Source organism: Lepisosteus oculatus, chromosome 1, assembly GCF_040954835.1.
Source record: "Lepisosteus oculatus isolate fLepOcu1 chromosome 1, fLepOcu1.hap2, whole genome shotgun sequence".
Classification (NCBI taxonomy): domain Eukaryota; kingdom Metazoa; phylum Chordata; class Actinopteri; order Semionotiformes; family Lepisosteidae; genus Lepisosteus; species Lepisosteus oculatus.
Genome location: NC_090696.1, coordinates 16,638,262 through 16,663,727, shown reverse-complemented (window position 1 = coordinate 16,663,727; position 25,466 = coordinate 16,638,262). Strand labels below are relative to the sequence as shown.

Below are 25,466 nucleotides of genomic sequence, written 5' to 3'. Positions count from 1 at the left end.
ACTTTTAAAACAACACCAAACACTCCGACATTAGTCTTGGAGCTGAAGGGCGTTGCTATCTAAGAAGCCTGATGTCTGAATTCATCACTGATATGCCCAGCACCCAGGAGCCAGTTCACTAGTGGGCACTCCCAGCACTCTGTCCCTGTCAACACAAATACCCTGGTATCTCCCCCAGCACCTCACTTACTGCTCATTCATACAGCAAAACATCAACACCCACGGACGCAACACCAGAACAGTGCAATCTATATACTGTATGTACACAGCAAATAGAACCTCTTACAGCTAAAAACCAAGGCTTACAGATCTTCAAGTTACTCACTCACAGAGTTTGGTGGAAGATTTGAGTTGTGAAGCATACAGTATCAATGAGTAGGTGAGGAAACTCTCACAGAAATAACTTCCTCAAAACATCTGGGCAGAGCCTTGGGTTTCTTTGTGTAAGCTCAAGAACGTGAATTGTCCTCCGCTGAGTAGAAATAAACAATTAAAGGAAGTCTGCAAGTCCCTGTTGGGATCGTGAACTTTAAATATCTTTACTTGATTACTGCAGCAGCTCAGCTTGGAGACACAGCCCATTTCCCCTTACGAGCTGTTGTTTCCCCCTCAGTGTCTTTAGGATGGTGAGATAATGCTGGCACAGAAAAGCTTGTTTGTTCCAGTGCCAGGGTGGCAACAACTGGGAGGCTTTATTCTGAGCCGCTCATTAACTGTGGTAAAAAAGGTGCACGAATGACGTCATTAATGGTTGCTAGGGGTGTCTCCATCTGTGGTACATTTTACCACAGCAGGTTAGCTCCCGTAACAGAACTCCTGCCAGCCTGCACCCTTGTGGCTCGCCACTAACACGGCAACATGCCAACTTTAGGGGTTCTCACAGAGCCTTCTACAATATTTAACCCCAGGAGTTTCAGAAAGACGCCTTAGACATCATCAGATGAGTGATCAAGCCTACGTTACGGGTCGAGGTCATGTTCGTGCCCAGTCAGGCGCCGTTGAAAACTCGACAGATGGCGTTCTGCAATTTGCCCAATTAATCTGTGAGCACTGCTGCAGCGGTGGGCAGCATACTGTAGGGCAGGAAACACTGGGATTTCTAGCCGTGGCCGTGACTGAAAAATTACTGACACTGACGTCATTAATGATCTGGCCAACTGTGACTTGTGTTCAGCCCATGACTGATTTTATTGGAAGGTAAAAAATAAATCGAAATAGAAACAGTAAATAATTTAACTTTGCATGAGCGGAACAGATATGCTGTTCTCATCATCTCCCTCCATCTGGCAGTATAAAAGCACATGGCATATAAGGTGTGTGTGCATTTATGATCTGTAAATGACTGATGCTTGAAACCATTCTTCAAGTACTCAGACGGTGTTATCCAAAGTGATGCTGATGGAGGCCACTGCTGGGTAATAAAGAAGAATACAGTGTAATCCCTTCACACTGATCAACAGGCACATTCTGGGAAGAGAATGAAAGCACTTTGCTTCACCCAGCAAGGCAGACAACGAATCCTCCACCTATTTTCATATTTGGAGTTTTGCATGTTAGCCCCAGTGAACTCCACAAAATATTTTCATCAAGACAGCTTTCAATGAACCACACGGGACACAACATTACCCGACGCCTCGCACAAAAGGAAAGCAATAAACCGGTTCGACCAAATTCTCGCCTGCCAGCTCCTCATTTTCAGCACTTCCTAAAAATGTGGAAGTCTGTGCCATCCAGCTCTACTGCCAACAGCAGGCGACAGGTTTCTCACCACTTCCAGAGTAAGGGGGGTCGTTCAAGATCTTCAGGTAGCACTCAAACTGTGCAGTGAGGATCTGCCCCCGGGACACCCCCAGATCACTGGAGTCAGGGGATAATGTCTGTTGAGGCTGCACTCCGTTTGTCACCTGGGCACAGATGGGTACCTGCAGCAGCATGGGGAGAGAAACACGGCTCAGAGTCCCACAGCTGTGTCACGAGGCTCAGGCAAAGCAAACAGCCAACGGGAGGAGAGAGGGGAGTTTATTTGCCATATACAGTATACACGTGCATGGGGAAAGGATTAGTAATTTGCGTAAAACTTCCCTTCAACTACTTTAATGACCTCTTTATAGGCCATGCACTGTAACGTGTTGTCACAATATTCACAACCCTTCAAGAACATTATTCCAGGAGACAGATGCATACATTTTCATACTAACTCAAATTCGAATCCACATCCAAACTAAAGATCTAAACGTAAAACATAGTGTAACATGCATTTTATTCAGTGTTATGAACCCTATATTATGTTATGTCTTATGCAGCAACAGAAGCAGAGTGTTATGTTATTTTAGCAGATGATGTCAATGCTAAGAATGCTAGGAATGTATTAGGCAGGCAACACGAACCCTCACTCAGAGGAACTGTAACTGAAATCTGTCTGTATCATTATGGAAGCACACTTCTTTCTGGAACGCACCTTCCTGTCTTGCACTTAGCTGCGTTATTATTTTTGGCGGGAGAGCAGGGTTGGAGATCATTGTAATAATGAAATAATCAAAAGGTCTGTGTCTCTCGAGTCCAGCGGATACACCTCCTGTCTCCCTCATCCATACCACAGCGTGCAGGAGTGGACTCCCACTTCTGCCTCTTCCTCTTCTCTCCACTAGTTACTGTATCTTCTGTGGCCTGCCCCTCCCCACTATCCTATCCAGGTGGGGCTGCACATTGGTGGTGGTGGAGGGGAGTCCCCATTACCTGTAAAGCGCTTTGAGTGGAGTGTCCAGAAAAGTTCTATACAAGTGTAAGCAATTATTATAATTCTTATTATTATTATCCTCTAGTCCACTGGCCTGATCAGCTTCACACTGATGCAAAGATCACACCTCTTACTGAGTAATCAGTGCTTTTAGGTCAGTAACAGAAACGTTACTCACAAGAAAGGCCTAAGTCACGTTACATGTACTGTATATGTACAGAATGCAACCATACAGTATATACTGTATGTGGTAGAGATGAAAGAAGTCATGCTGTTGTGTAAATGGAAATGTAGATCTGCATTCCAGAAAGACAACAAAACGACCAAGAAAGTGACTCCCCGCAGCCCGGCAGCTTTGGGGTTTTACAGCTGGATTTCTATTTCCTTACCACGGCCAGCAGTGACATCAGCAGTGCCCACAACAAGACCCGCACCATCCTCATGGTTCTGCTGACAGGGGCCTGCTCACTGGGGCCAGGGGTCAGCCGACTGCAAGAGAGAGAGGGCACAAACGCTCAGCACGCCGGCACGCTCATCGACGCCACGTTTTGAAAACAAAAGCACTTTGCAGCTGCGACAAACAAACTCACTGTCACGTTTCCACTCCAGAAGCAAATAGGTTTTAGAAAGAAAAAAACAACACTTATTGCAGGAGGAAATACAATATTTAGACCCTTATCACCTAGAATGTACCTCACCTAGAATTATACGGTAGTACCACACTGAAAACAGACAGAATCATAGGGGTAACACTACAAATGCAGACAGATTCTGGTGTTATATATTTCCAAATCCTCACAGAAAATATATTTTTCTGTGACAGATATTCAAGATTTGCACAAAACACTTTAGAATTTATAGAAAAGTGATCTTCTTGCATGGCGCATCCTGTTTTGCCCCAGCGCTTTCTGTTTGTTTAGATTACACCCCCATCTGAGAGCAAACAGAGCCCGACATGTCCGTCCTTCATCTGTATGGGATTCTGGAGCCGTTTCCGTGTCTGTCTCCCTAGTCCGACTCCTCCTGGGTTCAGCCACCCCCCTTCCCTCCTTAAAGGTCAAAGTTAATAGAAACTTGCTGAAACAACATTCCCAGAGTGACCCCACACTCTGCTTTAAAGACCTAACAGCGATTGGGCTGGGGGGCAGGGAAAACCACGCATTCAGATTGCAGCTCTACGTGCACTTCGGGGTGTTTCAAGCTGCAGACGTCCAATCTGCATTGCGCTAGGGTCATTTCCTGTCCACACTCTGCAGAGAGAACATGCACAGCGACAGACTCTTAAATCCTCAGGTCACAGGTTGGTACTGTACATGCTGGTTTCACTGCTACAAGGAGCGTATGAGTGAGAACAGTTTTGGTGCCAATGCTACACAAAGGCCTTAACTAACCACTGCATTCCCCGAGCACGTCTGCTGCCAGTCCAGCAGACGTGCATCAACATTTGGTTTATGCAATAAATGTGTTCAGTGATCTGTTTTTGTTTTCAGGTGTTATTATCTGTTTTTTTTTTAATAATTAAAACTTCATTTAATTCTAAAATGGAGCAGAAGACAAGGTCCATGCCAGATCAGAGAACACACAATGTTAAGAGGGTTAAGAGGAGAAATTCCTGAGACCGGCAGTTAAATTAAATGAAAAGGGATTCAGGCAAATAAATTGCTTGTGGTCTGATGATTACAGCCCCACAAGCCTTTTTTGTTGTTTTGCTCGTAAATAAAATTTCATGGAAACAGAAGGTCAGATGTCCTGTCACAGGGGACACACTGCACTGATTTCTTGGAGACGTTAACCCACGGGGGGCCTGTCCAAACTCCAGAATCTGCAGGAGCAAGTCTCCCTCAGTCTTTCACTCCCTCTCTTTGCTGCTCGGAGCCTGGTGTCGGGGCGCGGACCTGGCAGCAGTGAATGGGAAACCATGGTTTATGACTTGGCTTCATTATAAACACAGGATTAAGGGCAAATTTAAAAGTTTACAATAACAGGAAGGAACTGGCCTTCTCTTCTGGTTCACACAAGCGCCTCCATCTTTTACTGTCAAGCCCGCCTGTGGTGGTGGAGCTCTGTCTATGCTGGTGGTGGTAGTGCGAGCCGGGAGGGGCAGACTGGAAAGAACTGCTGAACTGGGACATTTTGTAAATAATCAAATGGGTGCTACTGTAGACAATAAACTACGGGATGCCAAATCAAATACTGATCTTCTTGCAAACACATCAACATATAAGAACTCCATTATTTTTTGATGCACTTAAAAATGAGAACAGGAGGCAATTCTCAAAGCTAGGTGCAAAATTGGACCAAGCAAGCAGCCATGATGTAGAACCTGATACCCTGCCTCTATTCAAGAAACAGCTGGATGAGTTCCTTGGATCAGTGAACTACTACCAAACAGGCTAGATGGACAGAATGGACTTCTCTCTCCTTTGTAACTGTTTTTATGATACTGACAGCTATCTGTTAAGCTGCTGTAGGACACAGAATATTTGTTCCAAACAGGGTTAAGATAATTTACCCAACATAATGTGGACAAAAGACAAAGCAAGAGACATTTATTACTAAAACCTGTCCCTGCCACAACACAAAATCTAACTCTCCATCAAGCAAAATACTTTTAATGGCTAATTTAATCTGATTGAGTCCTCCTATTTACTTTAATTTAAGAATTTATTTCTCTGAAAAAATGCTCACTTAGGTTTAGAATGGTAAATAAGACAAAATTCCATTAAAGCACATTGAAACCAATGTAAAAACACAGCAAAAGATAGCAGAGCATAGGGAAATCAAGGGAAAGCACTAAACACAGTATTAATGTGGCAAAAGCACAGTAAACACAGTAAAACTATAGTAAAACCTGGTCAATCATAAAGCAGGATGGTGGTGCAAAGAATAGGAAAATGAAAATGGGATTTGATTTGTATAAGCAATAAAAATCAGGGGAAAACTGTAAAAATGCTGAGTGGCAAAATCTTTAATAGCAGATTATTAGAAAAACCCAGTCAAACTGTTAACTTGGCCAGAGGACAGAGACAACGAGTACAGGTCGCAGCTAATTCGAGGGGCTGAACTGTGATGGCTGCACAGATCTGCTCGGTTTCTGTGTCAGAGGCTTCATCTTGTCCACACAACAGAATGTCAGGAGGCGTCTATAAATAGACTGCTGTCTAATTGCTAATTCCCTTTGATTAATGCTCTGAATTCCCTGTGAATGACATTGGAAATGCTCCTCTTCTGGACAGGAAAGCCAGGAACGCCGCATCCTGAGCTGGTCCTGGGGGCTGGGGATTGCAAAACGGATACGATTCTGGAAGCACCGGTCGCCATGAAACAAAAGAATGTGATGCATTCTGGGCATAAAATGACTACAGTAAAATGTCACAGAGGATGCAGGCAGACTTTGTACAACAATGCGAGAGAATCCCCATATTTGTTATTTGACCACCACGTGTTCTGATCTGTAACAGAAACAATCTGCTTCCAAAATTCTATTCCTTCCAATACTCATTTGTTGTGTTTTTATACAACATTTCAGTGTATCTGTCACATGGCAGAGAAGGAAAACTTCACAGTCTGTTTTCTGTGTAATTTACAAATTTATATACACTTTTATTTATACAGTATATACTTTGTAGTGGGATAAACCTATCGTGCCATCAGAAAGACAAAGGGTATGCTATAGGTTAGGACAGTGCCCTAACAGAAAGAACCTCCTTTTTCTCAAGGCTGTTTTAGGGCATCTTGCTGAAATACGGAAGAAGAAGCAGTTGTGTGGTTTTTGTCATTCATGCAAATAATGTCAGTCAACCCTAGATAAGATAAGATCACTTTATTGGCCATATACAATTTCTCGTTTCGCATGCCCCAGCTTGCTCTCCATGAGACACACAGACAGGGAGAGAAGCTTGGGGTCAGAGCGCAGGGTCAGCCATTCATACAGCCTAATAATGATTCCTGCAAATCCACATAATTTTAAAGCGCTACAGCACTGAGACATCCAGATATCACCCAGAAGCAAGTTAAAAAATCATCTGAACAAACAAACAAGGAGGCATACAACTTACAGCCCCTGTTCAAGCAAAAGCCATTTAACTTTACCAAAGCCAACTTCAACAGAGCCAAAGATGACAATCCCTGTACTTCATGCTGGTGCTGCTGCTGCTGCCAGCACACTATTTTTAGATCAGAAGAGCGTGTCATCACATTGGTAATGCCCCACAGCAGTTATATAAGGCCAATCAAATGAAAAAACATATTCCTGACCTTTAACCCTTTAAAAGTCAGGGCGTCACTGTGATGTTTGCCGTTATCTTGAAGTACAGAAGTAGTAACCTGACAACTTCACAAGCACTTGTTGGATCTAGAACAAATTGGCAGGTAAGGACTACTGAACAATGTGATTTGTTTTTAGACACAAGCAAGGCTTCACTGCAATAGTGCAGTTTTTTTCTCAGCACGCCATGCGTTTCTTGAAAATCCATCTCCGACCACAGGGCCAGTCATGTTAACACAACACACCGCTCATTTAAAAAAACCCAAACCAACTAGGCTTAGGCATTCTCATTGCAGAGTCCGCTAAGCGCAAATTTGAGAGTTTCAGATTAGCACAGAATTCGTTTTTATGACAAATTAAAATTTTCTTCGAGAAGAATACACAAGGAAAAACGTTTCCACTTGACAATCGAGCCAGGAACCTTACCTTGCCTGGCTGTCCACATTCTGGCATATACGCCTTAAGACAAACAGTGAGCTCTTTCAGCATGTGTACAATTAAACTGATTATAGGAACCAGAAGTCAATCTTTTTGACTGTAAGCTGGCTTCAAAATGTAATTTCTGCCCCATTAAAGGTTCAGAATTTCCACATACTGTAAGTGCTGTGCAAAAAAGTGCCTTCCGTTACAGTCGTAACAGTGGTTTTGCAGTGGAGCCTGTGATTACCCAAGCTTTTAAAGAGTCCTCCCCCAGGAGGCCAGGGGTATAGCACAGCTGATATCATGAGGGAACACTGGCTTTCACTCCTCACAAGCTTATAAGGACAGATTAAAAAAAACGGTGCACATATGAGTTCTTCAGTCTTGCAACATGAACATGCTTCTCTGCCACACGGAAGCACAGGAAAAAAGTGAAAAAGCAAAGTAAGTGCATAGTGTAAGCATTACAAATGGAAAATGCAAAAACAACATGCAAATTTATTGCTGCTAACGTTCATCAGGGAAAGCCCAGAAAAAAAAACCTGCAGAAGTGACTCCAAAACTAACATGTTCCAATAAGCCAGAACCAGCTTTTCCTCTTCAGTTCGCGTAAGGAATCAGGGCACATGCTCCTTCTTGCTCTGTCATTTTTAAACCTCACAAACCAGGGATTACACGTGACTGCTCATTGAGGAGGTTTTGCAAATAAGAGATTTGACTCCACGGCATATCTCAGCTCCTGAGACACCACAGCGTGCACACACAATCCTCAATCACAGCTTCAGGTGGAGGCGACACAACAGGGTTCAGAATGTCAGCTCATGGGCAGGGCTGTACAACTCTCGAGGGTTTCACCTGCCATTTTATAGGTCCGACTTCCAAGCTTCTAACACAAAGAACTTCTGCTCAAAGAATTTCTACAAAGGCGCCCTGCGGTTCTCTATGCTTCCGCGATATCAATTGCAATGTTGTTGTGCTTGGCAATTACACAGCTAAACCGCTTTCAAAGGACTCCAGAGACGCTCCACTTGCTTCATTAATGCATCGGTTGTTTCTACGCTGTTGTGCGAAGCGAAGGGGACTTCACATCTTATTTCGATCTGCTGCCACTCAATTCAGACGAAGGACAATGGTTCATTGATGGGGGAAAAAACCAAGTTCCAACAACAGAGCAGAAAAAAAAAATGGCGTTAGTTAACTGATGGACCACCTTCCAGGCAATTCCATAACAGGATTTTCATGAGGCTAAAGAGGCTAAAGCCAATCGATGCCAGATAAGAACTGTTTCACGAGGAGGTGAATCAGAACTTGTTTTCCTCTTCATACAAAAATATCCACATGCCTGGGGGTTATTGTTCTATGCACTGGCAAATGAATTGTTCCAGATATGAGTGACTCCATAATTAAAGATCCAGCATGGACAATGCCCACCAATGGAAGGGACCTGCATACCCATTGCTGGGTACCCCTGCCAGGCAACCTCTTACAACTGCCCTGAACTGCCAGACCCAAGCAAAATCCAGCCACAGTAAAAACTGTGAAAATGTGAAGACGAGATCAAGCAGAGCCCTTGGAGTCTTTCACTTGTAGAGCAAAATACAGATAAAAAAAAAATCAGAGCACACGTCAACACAGCCAGCCACAACAGCTTGTGCAGGGCCTGATGCAGAAGACGGGCATCGAAACCAGGAGTACAGAAATACTGTGAGCAAATCTTTAATATGATGGAGCTCCACATATGATCTTCCCTTGATATACATTCAGTAGAACAGTCCATTTTCTTACATGTGCTTTTATTTTCCATTTTCTACTCAACCAGTCTGGATTTGCTAATTGTTTGCACTATGTCTCACATCCAGAGTGGTGGCTCCTATTTCTTCCTTGGGGAGAATGAGGATGGACAGTTGGGCTCCTCTGAAACATCCGCCCAGTACATCATTCATCTTTAGACAGGTCCGCAGCACCGTATAGCAGTTTCTCTCCTTGTCCGTCCCTGTGCACACTTACATAAATACAAGGATTTTACAGCACTCCACTGCCCTCACCCCTTTCCCAACAAAAGCACTTCTGTATCTATCGCTTGACGTGAAGGCAGCTTTAAGATGCAAAACTTCGCAAATAAACACTGCAGCACTACGTTTACATTCTGTTTCGGTCTCTCTGCCAACACCCTTTCATGCAAATGCTCAATTTGTTCACAGCGTCTTAAATTCAGGTAGATTTGTGGTAGACGCTTTGCAGACTGAAACTGCAGGTTAGATAAGGTTAGATAAGATAAGATCACTTCATTGGCCAAATACACTTTCTTGTATTAGGAATTTGTCTTTTCACATACCCCTGCTTGCTCTACAGGAGACACACAGACGGGGAGAGAAGCTTGGGGTCAGAGCGCAGGGTCAGCCATTTATACAGCGCCCCTGGAACAGTTGGGGTTAAGGGCCTTGCTCAGGGGCCCACCGGAGTAGGATTCCTCTGCCGGCAGCAGGATCTGAACTGGCAACCTTCCAGCCACAGGCGCAGATCCTTAGCCACAGAGCCTTATATAAGGACCAAGACATTATCTCCAAAGGAAATCTAAAATCTCATCAAATGTGTTGGGAAACTGAGAGGAAAGAAAGTTTTGTTGTTTCTTTTTTCATTTTGTTAAATGGCTCTTTTACTTGCTTCACAATCTTTTTGAGACAATTCTGCCAGAAACGCCTACGTTTCCTCACAGCAGATGCCATGAAAGCATGGAAGCAGACAGCTTCAAAGCAGCCAATGGACTCCCCTTCATGAGATGGACCCTGCCTGCTAAACAACACCCATTCCTGCACAGGACGGTGTCGGTGCTTTAAGGTTTAAAGCTGAGGAAATGGATAAAGACCTGAATACGCCATTCTAAGGATGTGTGTGGGAGGGGTGTTAAAGGAGAACTGCAGTCCCAGTTTCTCAGACCGGTCATTAAATCGCGATAACAAAAGGAGTTCACAGACGTTATCGAAAAATCTGACAAATTCCGAATTCAGCACAAAATCGTGAACTTTGTGAGTAGCCAGGTTGTTGCAAACAACTGGGCATGAGTCACTGTAATGACTAATGTAAGACGATGGATGAGTGAAAACGTACAGGTTGTGCAGCAAACATTTCACCGCAGAAACGTACTAAAGTAATCTGCATGCAGTGTCAACAAGTAAGTAGTATTTGAAAATGAGAGCAATTTCTATTGGTTTAAAAGAGATATATTCACAAGCCTGCTTCTTTACAATATACTGTAATAGGGCCATATAACCTCACAAGGAGTTTGGATGCCTCATTCTGAATCGCAAAATATGGCGCTGTGTAAACTGGGAAATTTCATCTATCTTGTGATGTAAATTGGAAGTTTTACATGTTACTGTGTGCATTTTAGTTTTATTGTTGTTTGAAATGCACTCATCAATGCTGATTCTTTCTAACCCAAACATATAAAAATAGCCTTGTAGTTCCCCTTTAATGTTGTGATCCAAACTCGTGTGTCCTGATCACCAAAATCTTTAAGACACTGAAATGGGTTGGAGCGTTGCATGCAAAAGAATAGGTGTAGACACAGGCATACAGTATATAGAGCACAGCAGAAATGTGTGGATATAGGAACTGAGAAATATTATTAATTCCATGCTGTAGCATTTCTCTCCTGCCAGGAGGAGAGTCTTCCAGGGAGACAATGGCCACATCCACACTGCACACTGTGGTCTCCCAGTGGTTTAATGAGCCGGACAGCTCATGTTATCCAGAAGTCATGGTCTTCTCAGTCATCAGATCTGAACCCAGCCGAGTAATGGCACTGGCTTCTGGAGCGATGGCTTTCATTAACCTGGCATAAGCGGACTGAGCTGAGTGGAAGACAGGTGCCACATCCCCTCCTGCAAAATTCCACATGCTCTATGTCATGGCGCCGGAACGGGCACAAGTGGTATCCCAACGCCGGTTAATTGACTTTCCATTGGTCTTTCCTTGTTTTTGTCCACTACCTGTAGGGGCATGCATACAAATCTAGGGCTGGGATGGGCAAACCTGGCTTTTTCTTTAATGACTTAATTGAGCCAATTAACTGGTTTACTAAGTCTTAATGAGGTGCTAATTGAATGGTGCCTCTAAAACCCACAGGAATCAACACTCAAGGAGCAGGGCTGTCTACCCTCAATCTAATAATAATAATGTTTCTTTATTAGCCCTATACAATTTCTTGCATTAGGAATGCGTCTTTTCGCATACCCCAGCTTTTCTCCAGGGAGACACAGACACAGAGACAGGGAGAGAAGCTTGGGGTCAGAGCGCAGGGTCTGCCATTGTACGGCGCCCCTGGAGCAGTTGGGGTTAAGGGCCTTGCTCAGGGGCCCAACGGAGTAGGATTCCTCTGCCGGCCGCGGGATTTGAACCGGCAACCTTCCGGTCACAGGCGCAGATCCTTAGCCACAGAGAGTGTATGCCGCTCTCTTGCCTGGGGTACTTTCCCTAAAACACAAAATTCTTTAGCATACATACATTGGTTTGGCTAGCCGTTTTGATATATCCATGTACACAGGTCATTGATCATCACTGCAACACTTTCCAAGCACCTACTAATTGCTGAAAGCACAAAACTCTAAGTACATATGAAACTGTCTGTCACCATTAGTACAGATGAGCAAGACCATTTAACTGCAGATTCTCCAGTCCTTTAACTTACACTCAGCCAGGACAGGGGATATCTAGTCATTTTTTCCCTGCTATTAGAAAGACTGAGACTCAAACATGCCTGAGGAAGGCTCCACAGTTGAAACGTTGTGTCTCTTGTCTTTTTCTTTCAGCATGGAATAAATAATATTGCTTTTTTGCTGACAAAAATGCCTAAATAGGCCAGCGGATTCAATCTCTCTCAAACACAACGGTGTGATAAAACAAAAGTAGGACCCTGATGACTAAACTCCAAAGGGAACAGTGAGGAAGGGGGCATTGCTGCCTTCTGCTCACAAAAAAATAACGCACTTTGCTTTTGGAGTGCTGCAAGATAAAAAAAGGAAAAAAAAACACTCCTGAAATACAGGGGTCTGGTTTTGAGGGCCTCTTCTTTGTTTACTCCCGAGGTCATCGTGAAAAACAAGGGCACACTGGGAAAAGTGAGAACAAAGCCCAAGGTCAGAGTCCCAACCGCCCTGCACGATATCGCATGTGAACACGCATCACCACTTCCTGCTCTGCTTTCACACACAATACGCTTTAAATGTAGCGGCTGCACAAGGGGAAGGCTTTATGACAGTGATGGGAATGTGCCCAGTTACAGCAGGGTGAGGCCTAAGGCTTACAGCTCTGAAGAGATCAGCTGTCCAGCCACAGCGTGGCCGACAATCAATACTTTGACCACCTCTCTCAGTGGCTCAAGACTAGACAAAGAGAGGGCAAGTGTGAGACCAAGTAGCTTCTAGTACGAGGTCTCCTTGCACTCCAGCATGATTCTCTTAGACACTGTAACAGCCCTCTTGTCCCCACACACAACTAACCTTCTGCTCATCAAAAAGACACAAACTGGGCACAGCACCTACTCCATAAATACTGTGCTTTACAGCCTTATGAGCAATCCAACGTGAGACTGCATAGGGTTTCAGAAATAAAAACAAATTTGTCATGTGAATTAATGGATGTCGTTATTTACAGTATCTTGCATTAGATGGTCTAGCTGATACTATTTATCTGTAAAGTTATTCAATCCAAGGAGAATGACACCAGGAACCAGGGATATAACCAGGGACATCCTTTGGATGAGGCATAAAACTGAGGTCCAGACTCTCTGAGGTCATTAAAAATCCCAGGGTGATTCTTGAAAAGACTATGGGTGTTATCCCGGCGCCCTGGCCAAAATTCCCCCTGGCCTTTACCAATCATGGCCTCCTAATAATGCCCATCTAAGAACTGGCTTCATCACTCTGTTCTCCTCCTCACTGATAACTGGTGTGTGGTGAGAGTACTGCCGTCGTGTCGTCCAGGTGGGGCGGCACATTGGTAGTGGTGGCTGGGAGTGTCCAGTGTCCAGTGAGTGGAGTGTCCAGAAAAGCACTATATAAGTGTAAGGAATTATTACAGTTCATGAAGCACAGTGGGGGATTAATGCTAGACTTGGGGCTTTAAGAAAGCTGCCGCTGTACAGATAAGATGCTCCAATGAAGGAGTTTTCTAAACCATTAAAACAGTGCCATAAATCTGATGATAACTAACCTCTGCTGTAAATAAACTGCAGATGAGGATTAGGTGAGGATTAGGTTTACAAAAACCTAATCCTCACCATAACCTGAACGATATCCCTAATCTGTTAGAAACATGTTAACAGTTTATAGGAAGTGATAACAAAGACCACAGAATAAGCAGTAAACCGGAGTAATTATGGAATCTCGCTCCACATTTTTCAGAGTACCTGATTGTTGATTTCCATGTTGTTGAAAACACCACAGGCACTGTGTCCACTGTCCACTGTCCCCCCCCACACCACATGTCATTCCCTGATTAACTGGCCTACTCAGGGCTTGTAAAGGAAAAGTGGTGTTTGTTTTTTCAAGAAGTTGTGAAGTGCTTACAGATCCTGAGGAAGAAGCTACAGTAGCTTCCACACTCTGCGGGGACTGCTATAAATAAAGTCATTGTTCCACCCCCCACACCCACTGAAAGCCACGACTCACCTCAGAGGCGGGTCCGGCGCTCGAGAGACCACAGACTTACCCCGTGACTCCCTGGCACAGCCCTGGCAGAGCTCCAGTTTCGATACCCACCAGTGCTTCGCCTGCCTGCAGACACCCAGCAGCTCGTGTGGACCTCCTTAAAGTTGCAGAGCAGTGACATGATCAAAAGCCAATCTAGTGTCAAGTGAAGAACACCCCAAACACAGCCACTGGATAAAGAGCACACGCGTTCACAGAAGCCCACTGTAGAAGCCCAGGCCACTGGGCTATACCTGCTGAATTTCAGATGGTTATTACTATTGTTATTTTTATTAGGTTGTGCTGGGGAACCATTTGTCCCGTCTTTCATAATCATCTGCATTCTGAGAGCAATCTGTATGGAAATGAGTTATCAGTGTCTCCTCTCTATTTCGATCATTTTAATCAGATTTTCTGCATGCAAGGCTTGAAGTAACTTTTTTTGGGGGTGGGGGGGAGGGGAGGCTGCTACTAAAAGTAGTAGAACTAAAACATGATAGAATTATTGGTTGAATTAATGAATGGAACTTACTGGTAGAATTACTTTTCTGTGTTGGAGGCAGAGCCCTCTGCTGACTTATTAGTCTACCAGCCCATTGCGCAGCCAGTACAAGCCCATTCATAACATTACAGACTGGGCCACATGTGATTGGTGTTCCAACAGCTACCAGCAATTCTTCAAAAGACCCCTCCTGGTCTCTATGGAGGCTTTGGGAGCTGTCAGTGAGATACACGCCTCCACTAAACTGCAGCGTCCTTCAAATAAACTAAGTAATGATTATAAATTATACTGATATGGCACCTTCCATGCTAGGTTCCATGCAGAATATCCTCAAAACTAAGATCCACCTTCACAACAGCAATGTTAAATCCATCCTGTTGTATGGGTCTGAGTGCTGGCGGGTCATCAAGACGGACATGAAGAAGGTTGAAGCTTTCGGCAACGGTGGTTTGAAGATTATGTTGCATCTTCTGGCCACATAAAAAAATATCCAACCATCAACAATACTAATAGACTAGAAGCCGAGATATAAAAGCAACCTTTAAACAGACACCATCAGGCAAATAAAAAAGAAAACAGGAAGCCCAGAAAGGACAGAGGAACTAGTCAAGATGAATCTCTCCTGGGGAGAGGCACAACAAGCTGCCAAGAACAGAAACATTGGAAAAATCACATTGTAGCCTTACATCCCACTTGGCATGCAGAGCATTAAACTCAGTGCAATAAGCTACCTTCCATGCTTAAAGCAGGGTTGTACATATCCAGTCTGCCGAGTCCAGGGGGGTCTTCAGATGTCCACCGCAGCAAAGCAGTCAATGGCTTAATTCATTCAATTACGAATGAAACTGAACAACTGAAGCTCTGCTTTAGAGCTTTACGCCTGTGGTGATTTAAAGTGATATACCAGCCTTCATGAAACAGCGTTTCAGATTATTCTTGTCATATAAAGAACTCTGCCATATTAAAATTAGCATCCTTCCTCGCACACACCCACCCCAGAGGACTTATCCACAATATTCATGACCAGGGTGTACATCCCAGCCTTTTGTATGAACGTCTCCATCAGTCCCTGCACACATGATCAAGCACCTGCACTACTGGGTTTGTGTTTTCTCCACTGCGTGCCTACAGTAGTTATGTGGTGTGTAATGTCTGTATGTATGAATGGCTCTTGGAAAATGGCAGGACTATGCATACAGATGTACTGTTTTGTTTTAACATACTGAAGCCAGCAGGTCTGACAACAGATGAGTCATTCTCAACCTTCCATTCAGTAATGCAGAGTACCACCTCACACACTTTGGTGCATAACTGTGCTAGGATTACCCAAAGGGAGTTACTGGTATTTACATTTGGGTGCTACTACTCTCCAATCTCCTTCCACCCCCCCACACAAAAAAAGACAACCTGCTCATATTCCTTAATCCATCTCTGGAGGCAAACATTAGACCTTTAATTAGAGATACTGTTACATGCCACATGGGGTGCTGTGTAGAGGTCTAAAGATCCCAGAGGGTGTGTAGCCACAATTAACCCTAACACAGCCTCAGAGGAAGATAGTGATTGTGTGTGCAGGATTGTCTTTCATTTGTGTGTTGTGTCATGTGAACTACATGTACAAGTAATAGACTTCAACCCTGTATCCCTTGCCCTTTTCAGTTTATTTATAATTTGATATTTACTTGGAATTATTTTGTATGTGCTACTGCTTCCTATTGAAGTTCCTGGCAGACACATTATCTCAGAGTCTCTGGTTGAACTTATGGGAACTCTTGCAGAAACAAAAACAGATTTCTGTCACCGTGCTCAATATGCAACTCCTCCTCATTGCTAGTACTGAAACCCTCCCTCCCAATCCTGGCTCTGAAACCTGTGACTAATTCACTTATTCTTGGGTATCGGAAAATCGAGCAACAATTGCTACCCGCAGAAAGTAGCTCTGGGCAAAAGAAAACTTGAGCCCAGTCACAGCATGTGGCAGAGAGGAACTTGTACAGCTGCTCAGAATAAACATACAGCATGCTCTTTTTGTTTTTCTAGACTGAACAGAAGAATAGATTTACATCCTCATTTTTGATAACCATGCCTTCCTCCTCTGACCAAATCATATGACTTGCACTCTGTACTGTGTGTGGGAAAGAGATCTTGAATACAGGAGCACCGAACTACTCAGTGTTGCAAAAGCAATTTGTAAATGTGAAGGTGCAGAGGTAAGAAAACACTTCTGCCAAGGAGACACCGGTCACTTATTTAAACCATGTATTTCGCTCTCTAACTCAGGAAGTCTCATCCAGCTCTAGGATTGTATTTTCCCTGGACTGCTGAAAATCCTGTCCTGGAGATCCCAATGAATAAAACACTTACACCAGAGGATTAAACATAGATCCCTTTCCCCTAGGTTATAGACTCTGCTGCTCTGTCCAGCTGCTCTGTGTGAGATGCACAATGTAGGATGATTTAACAGTGACCAATTAACTCATTCAATATTTTAATTGCTTTCAGTTTGTAAAAAATATACACTTGCATCTTTCAAGAACTTTCAAGGTTTCCACTGGGTATTTGCAATGTGCAAATTTTGGGACAAGCAGCATAAGTATGCAAAACAGCAATGAAACAAATATATTTATATGAATTCCAGGAAATATGCAAATTAACTGGTAAGAACTTTTCAGAGCATTGATGGCAGAGGAATACTGGTTTTCTAAATCAAGGAGATGCACACACTCACTGTGCATTCAATCTTTGTGAAAGGCAAAAGTCAATGGGCTAATAATGGTTTGTCACAGCAGGTGCTTAAAGAGATTGTTCTCCTAACAACAAAACGTTATCACCAATCTTGATGAATTGCGAAATACTGTCAGGGCTGTTTGTGATGCTCCTTCATGTGTTTCCATAGCTAAATAAAGCCATTATACAATCTGACAAACTAGAGTGACAAACAGGTTTACAGTTTACATCATTAAACTATTATATTTAGGACTGTGGAAGGAAACAGGGCACTCACACAAAACCCATACAAATACAGGGAGAAACTCCACACAGGTGGTGTCCAGATCTGGAATTGAACCCAGGACCCCAGTGCTGCAAGACAGCAATGCTAACTACTGCACCATCATGATCACAACTGCTTACACCATTTTAATAAACTAGAAATGTGTGCAATAAATTTAGCATGAGTGTAGTTATTTATTTAGGAAAAGAAAAAAATACTTTCCATGAAATATGCTGTTGAGTTATGCTATTAATGACACTTTATTCTTATGCCTGATTGAGATTTTAGCTTAATTTAGCTTACCAGGATAGTTTAAAATAGCTCAGGATATTGTCTGTCTGCGCACCAGCTCCCTTTGAAGAAATCCAGTCTAGTATTTCTCTTAGGTCAGTTAGTATTTCCAACAGAAGATTTCTCTGCTGACTGCTTTTTATTTTTATTTTAACAAACGTAATGGTGCCTTTGTCCAGCTCATGTCGACTGCTGCTCTGGCAACAACATAGCCCAAAACTTGGCATTCATGTCCTCTTCCAGTGACGGCATGATGTCACTCCAGTATGTGAATCTATCACTCAACACGTGCGCCATGACAGGGATCTGGCAGCCCCATGGGGCACTGCAAGAAGCACTTGTTCTGCTCCATCTTCATGAACATATCCTCAGTCCTCAGGAGGGTCTTTCGGTTTCCATGCTGGACCAGACCACTTCTTACCATTTAAAATCTGGCACATTAGAGACTCTCGGTTGCCATAAATAGTTCTGCAAGTTGCAATGGGAAGCTTGCTGAGCACTCCTTTCACTTTAAAAGAAATAAATTAGTGCTCCTTTTCCATTTGTTCAATTTCTCATTTTCTGAATATCCTTTTCTTCCTGTGAGGCACGGACAGGACTGCTGGATGATTACTAATCTTTACCAGAGATCAACGAATCATAGGATCACCTGCGGTTAAAATGTACTTAATCCCTATTGAAAGTTTAAAGCCCTGATCTTTGCAGGAGATTACCACCAGGCAATACTTTGTATAATTCTACCCAGGTCTTTTGATGAGCAATTAATGTTGTATGTCAACACCTCATAGACTGACCTGGTTGGATCTTAGAATCTGGACAAGGCCTACTAAACAGTTAATGGGGGGGGGGGCTCTAAAAACACATGGCAGCTTGTGTAAGTGGTGCTGGTGACCCAATTTGTAGTTCTTCTCTATTCTGGATCTCAATGTCTGAACCAATGCCCGGATGGACACTGTGCTGTAGGAAGTCCTTTGCTTTGCAAAGTCCTTTGCTGGGTGACCTCCTGGGAAAAACGAAGGTTGCTGCTGGAAGAGGTGTTAGTGGGGCCAGCAGGGGGCGCTCACCCTGCGGTCCATGTGGGTCCTAATACCCCAGTATAGTGACGGGGACACTATATTGTAAACAGGCGCCGTCCTTCGGCTGAGATGTCAAACTGAGGTTATTAAAAATCCCAGGGTGTTTCTCAAAAAGAGTAGGGGTGTAACCCTGGTGTCCTGGCCAAACTTCCCATTGGCCCTTACCAATCATGGCCTCCTAATAATCTCCATTACTCTGCTTCATTACTCTGCTCTCCTCCCCACTGATAGCTGGTGTGTGGTGAGCGTTCTGGCGCACTATGACTGCCGTTGCATCCAGGTGTGGCTGCACACTGGTGATGGTGGAGGGGAGCCCCCATCACCTGTAAAGTGCTTTGAGTGGAGTGTCCAGAAAAGTGCTATATAAGTGTAAGCAATTATTATTATTATTATAATGGCTGCAACATTGCACCCAGGTGAATAATGGATGGCATTCCATTGAGGTGAATGAGGTGGGTTCTATTTGCAAGAAAAATGCGCTGAATATTTGTAATAGTGTATCTGGTCAATTCTGTTCAAAACTGCAAAAGTGGAACCTTTAAGGTTCTCCATAGTCACAATTTGTTTGTGAAAAAAGTTTCTCAGAAAGAGGATGTGAGTAAGCTCTGCAATTTAGAAAGGACCGACATCTCTTTCACATTTTAAACAGAAAAAAAACAATAATATTTTCTTTCTGCTACCATGTGGCAAAGCCTTGTTTCTACACCACATGTGAGGACCCGTAGTTATTCCCATCATTCATTTACTCATCTGATGTCCTCATCAGAAGCAATTTACATGTGTATCTGATTACACAGCTGTACTTCTTTCTAAATTAATCTGAACAAAGCTTCTTGTTAAAAGCTGTAACAGAACTGTAATATCCACCCAGTATTTGAAACCACAACCTTCTAGGTAACAAGTACAGAGTTCTAACCATTATACCACACTAAGAGTAAGATCCAATGTAGCAGCTTTGTTCCCAGGAAACCAGACCTGGAAACCATGGGATCTTAGATTAGGATTCACTACCAGGGAGCCAACCAGCCAACCAGATATTTATCAACTGTTAAGATTTTCATATATGAACCTGCAACTGAAATATCCACATCGGTCTCTGACAAGCAGGATATTTAAAAGGCTCACAAGGATCATTATCCTTGGTTTCAGCAATCAAAACACTTTGCAGGGATGAAAAGTAAAGAATACCGGAAAGAAAAGATTTATATGCGAACAGCAGCAGGAAGAGTCGTCTTCTTTACCAAACATTAGTTTCCATTAGGACGTGATTGGATGTACACCACAAATCCTTCAGCACGCACATTCTTTCGTAGACCATGAAACTACAGAATTAATCACACAAAAAATAAAAAAGTCTAGGATAAAATACTTTTTCTTCAGAAATATATCATCTTTATAACAGATGCCACAGACTAACGGTTTTGTTTTATTTCGATTTTTTACTGCCTGAAGGTTATTCCTAGTAATTCCTTCTAGAACAGTGATTGTGTTTCAAAGAAAAACCCTTTGGAAGTAAAACATTTCACTTATTCCAACCGTTTGTGCTCTTGTATTAAAAACGGACCCTCTTATTTTGAAACTTAATTTCCCAGCAGACCCAGCTTGAAGACCTACCCGCACACAGAAAATGCATAGATGGCACATGACAATGAGCTCAGGATTCATCCTTGTGCTAACACATTTCCTGATCTTTCTAAATGAACATTTCCCATGTATATTTTAGAACTGCAGCATATTTTGAAAATTAACTAAAGGAACACGTCTGTTTAATGTAACACAGGACCCGATATTCTGCTACAATGAATCCTGCCTAGATGGAGATCTATAGCTAATGAATAGATACATCTTTCAAAACTGAGCCTCTCTGTTCTTAACAGGGCATAGAGGTCAATGATTTAAGAGTCTGTTCTAAGCTTCAGCAGACAACATGAAAGGGGTTCATTAACATCAGTCAGTTATTCAGCAGGGAAAAGCGTCTCTGTGGTTTTGCTGCTGGGACAGAGAAGGGAAGGACACATATTCCTCATTTTCACAAACTCTAGCAAGACACCGAGGCAGAAAAGGCACCAGATAAGTTGTAAGTGAGCTTAACCAGATCCAGCAGCCCTGAGACTTCATTGCACAGTGCCGGATTCACTACTAATGCAACAAATGGGCTGGTTTGTTTGTTTAAAGTAAAATCAATTGTTATCGGTGGTCCTGGTCAAAGTGTTGACTTCATCGCTCTGATCTCCATTTAAAGGCTTTAGGTGAGTGGCTGTTTCCAGGGGTACATCTTTTGCCTGGGGTTAACCCCCATTGTGCGATTTCAGCATTATCCCCCTTCACCCCCTTGCAATGACAGGGCTCAACACTGCACTAAACACTTGTTCTGCAGTCTGGGGGGTAGCCCATGGTGAGAGATGTGTAGTTTTCTTGGAATTTGGAGCTTAAGGAAAATTGGCCAGCATCAGTACTAATGACTTAGACCAATTTCACAGGCACGAACCTGAATGTGCTCGACAGCCTTTAAATAAACAGCGTTTAAAATAAACACAGGGATATTCCTTCATCTCCCACACAAGTTTTCACCACGCTTGATGCCAGACAATACAGATAAAAGAGGAAATGTATCAGCGCCCTATGGAAGGGGGTTCCTGACTTCAGACGCATTGGATGACAGCAAACTGTTCACTTATTTTAAATTGAGGGCGTACAGTATGTGGATATTGTGACAGGGCACGGAAATCTGATGTGGAAAACCCTGAGCCCCAGTAAAATTACACATCCAGTCGGGCCGACTATTTAAATTTTAAAAAAAGTAGTATTATATTATGATGATATTGATTTTTTCGACTTGTTACAAAATCTTTATTTTTCACAAAACGTTCATAAGATAGACTATTTTATTACCGAGCACAGAATGAAACGAATGACGTTTTCAAAGGCACATTGGGTTTTTTTTTTGCAATGTTGGAGTTAGTTTTCCCGTCCAAACAGCCTCGCTGAACGGCCACTCTCGCACTCCGGAGCTGTGGCGGCGGCCGGCGCTTCCCGCCCCTGGTCCAGAAATCACTGGACAGCGCTGTCGCTCGGGGCGGGGGACCTCACACGCTCCGAATCACGCCGGCTCTGAATCCAATACAGCCTCCACGGCCAGGAAAGTCGAGAGAGTGCGGGGAAACCGCGAAGGAACGGACCAGGAGAGAGGAAATTTTCGTTCAACGATCTAGCTAAAGAGTTTTAACTGTGCAGGGGAGTCGCCTCCGGCAAATTTTAGTAAAAAGACACATTGACCGCCTTACGAATACGAGCCTCGCCTGTTGCTGTCTATCAACATCTACTTTGCCGTCAACGGCGAAGTATTTTCTTCCCCCATTTTCCTACCGGGTTTTAAATAAAAAAAAACACTGCACGAATGCAAAGTCCTTACAAACGAAGTATTAATCCCAACCTAAAAGCAGCATTATTTGATAAACTACAGCAACAACAACAATAATATTATAAATCATTGTGCAGCGAAAGAAAGGACTGTTTGGAAATAAACAAGCCATCACATTCCAGACTATTGCATTTACTGCAGAAAATAAATTATGTATCCCCCTAACACACCCAAGGTCGACAACACTGGACCCGAATAATGAATAATGAAAAATCATGCTGCAATTCCAAATGTTGTTGAGGGTATATTTCCAGCCCGGTTTATATACGGTAAATTTAAAGCACAAACGTAATGAAATTGCGTTTAATGATACTGAATTGTCACCTTCTAAGTCGAGTTGTTGATTTATCAATCATTTAACGGCGCCCTGCACTTCAGCGCGGACAGTTATAAACGCCCACACACCTGCAAACACCGGAGAAGGAGAAACGTGCTGTTGGGCAGGCAATATTTTGCTTCATCTCCATTTACCCTTAAAGCTATTCGTGCAGTGCCAGGGCTAGACCAAACAGAAATCGATTCACCTTTTTATTGAGTTTTGGTTTTGTTTTAGCTTATGCCCACACCCCCCAAACTACTGCCAGTCGTTCGGTTTTACAGTCTTTCTTGAAGCGCTAAATATGCGATTAAACCACGAAAGAAAACAGCTATTAGAAACGTTAAACTGGTCACCTTCGAGATGCGTTCGCCAAGAACCTCTATCCAGCGGCTTCTTCTGGATGGCCGGCCTGTCCAGGCGCTCACTGGCGAGCTGCGTCTGTCACACTGACCAGATGACCGGGCGGACTGACGGGGAGCAGCCTGGCGGATGTCCTCCTCCGGGCGGAGTGTCTCCGGCTCTTTTCGTCCACTTTCCAAATCCAAGCGGCAATTCCGCGTTTAGGCTTTTCGGCAGCCAGATACTGCCCAGATGTGTTGCAATAACATCCGATTTTTATGCCGTCTTACAAGTTGCAGTCAAAGACGGGCGAATAATTACGATCTTTTTTTTTTCATGCGCGTAGTTTAAGCCGATGACTCCGGAGAAATGAATAACTCTTCCGTTCTAGTTTGGTTTTTGACACTTTCTTCTTTCCTTGAGCCCTCGCCAATCTTCAGACAAAGCCACCTCTCGCATTTCTCCCCATGCCCGGATTCGTTTGGCTAGTGTTTTAGATGCGTTGCTTACTTTGTCACTGTTGACTTTTTAACTCGTTTCCCCGGAGGCGTCCCCCCAGTCTCTTGCATCGTCCGCCCGGCCAGGGACGGGAATTTTTGTCTCTGTACCCTTTCTTTTTGCGCTCTAGAGACCCGTCTGGTCTCCCCAGTCTGATGGCTCGGATACTACAGTATATTGTGCCGTGCCAGACTGCTTACCGTGACGGTCGACAGCTCGCTCTGCTGTCTTTTTGGCAGTTGGTTAATAATAACCTCGTGTCAGCTGCGCGCTGTTCTAGCGACTGGTTAAACCTGTTCAAATGTAGGACTGTGAACTACCTGGTTTAATAAAGCGTGAAAAAGGCAGTACAGTACGTACTATAAAACCACAGCTTCCAGGTCTTCCAAGTCTTCTCACCTCTGATATAAACGCTAGGACGCATTCGCACGTCCACCCATTATCTAAGAAAATTGTCAGAACTACACAATATCACAATAGGATAAAAAGAAGCCCCTTTCCAGATGCCCCGTCTTACTCAGGTTTTATATTCTCAGTAAATAATTAATGATATTGCAGTCATTACCAGTTGGCCTACAGGGAGACAGAAGTTCATCTTTGTCCCAGTTAGCCAAGAAATAAAATTGCAATCAATTTAAGCAATGGAGCAGTGACTTTTTTTTTTCATCCAGCTCAGACTAGTTAGCAGTGAATTGGATCATTTGTTTTCCCTTTGGTGCTTTTCAATGCTCGCAGGTCTTTCCAGATTTGAAGTGGTAGAAAATAACTCCCCTATTGGATTGTTAAGGTATCAGGGTGCAAGATCAAAATGAAGCAAACAGTGGCAGCAGAAAACACAAGACACCTGGAAGTCAGTGGGCTTTTATGGACTGGGCCCATATTTCCGGCAAGGAAAAGGGCAGTTCTGCAAAACAAGCTAGTACAACAACAATAAAACAACTGGATATGAAAGCAAAGCCACAGTCTTTTCCCAAGGGTTGAGCTATAGTATTGCTGTACCTAATTCTCCTTCGCAAAAAAAACACTTTGAGAAGAAAGCTGTGGGAAATTGCCAACAGAAAGTACAGTACTATAGCCCCATAAATTACAGGATCTGATCCAGAAAGCATTCCAAGAGTTCCCGTGAAATGGAGGTCTCATCCAAAGCCAGTCATTTTATCCTTCATCTCTAACACGGCAACAAAAAAACTAAGGCAAATAAAAAGGAAAACATTGTCTAGACTGTCTAGACTTTCAACTTCTGGTTTAATGCACCAGTCTGAATAGATCAAGGTTGTTAGTGACTTTAAATAATGTCACCTCTGCTCTGTAGTCTGTAGAGCATGGAGAACAGCTTTCCAAATGAGCAAACACTGTAACATACCATAGCTGCAGAAACCATTTTTAAATTCATCCCAGAACACCAAAGCTAGTGACTAACTGGTTCCTTCATGCTGGTTTAGGTGCTCAGTGTCACGTGACGAGGGCTCTGTAGGTACTGTACCAAATTAAGCTCTTTGTTTACTCTGCACAGCTCATTCGGTTTGCTTTTGTTCTAGTTCTCCCATGTTCTTGTGCGGACAGGAACTGGGTACCACATTCAAAGAATATGGTACAATAAATAGCCCAATTTAAGCTGTACCTTCCCTTCAGAGGGACAGGGAGAAAGATCAGCAGATAGGTTTCATGAATCTGTGTCTGAACTAACGGGTTATACCCATGTCAAAAAAACAATCGCCCGGGGAGAGGGTTTTAGATTTGTTAATTGCTAATAAGTTTAAGTAGTTTTATGTTGTCTTTGTGACTCTGCAGAACTGAAATGAATCATGAGCCAGACCCCACCCTGCAGTGTTCTTGCTTAATGGGATCTTGAGCTCACAGGTACCAGCAGTCTTGACATTTATTTTCTTGATTCAGTAGCAGCCTGGTCCTTCTG

General features: G+C 43.4%; 1 protein-coding gene across 2 annotated transcripts in view; it reads right to left on the bottom strand.

Annotated features, from left to right (window-relative positions):
• Positions 1–24,369, bottom strand: part of LOC102696173 (calcitonin gene-related peptide type 1 receptor-like) — a 41,839-nt gene extending 17,470 nt beyond the window's left edge. The window contains exons 1-3 of one of the 2 annotated variants that reach the window (XM_015344181.2): positions 23,068–24,369; positions 3,127–3,226; positions 1,769–1,922 (exon numbers count right to left, since the gene is read on the bottom strand). In XM_015344181.2, coding sequence (XP_015199667.2) covers positions 1,769–1,922; positions 3,127–3,180 — 208 coding nt within the window. In that variant the 5' untranslated portion in view covers positions 3,181–3,226; positions 23,068–24,369. The remainder of the gene's footprint in view (positions 1–1,768; positions 1,923–3,126; positions 3,227–23,067) is intronic. The other variant, XM_015344178.2, reaches the window with a different exon arrangement.
• Positions 24,370–25,466: the final 1,097 nt, after the last annotated feature.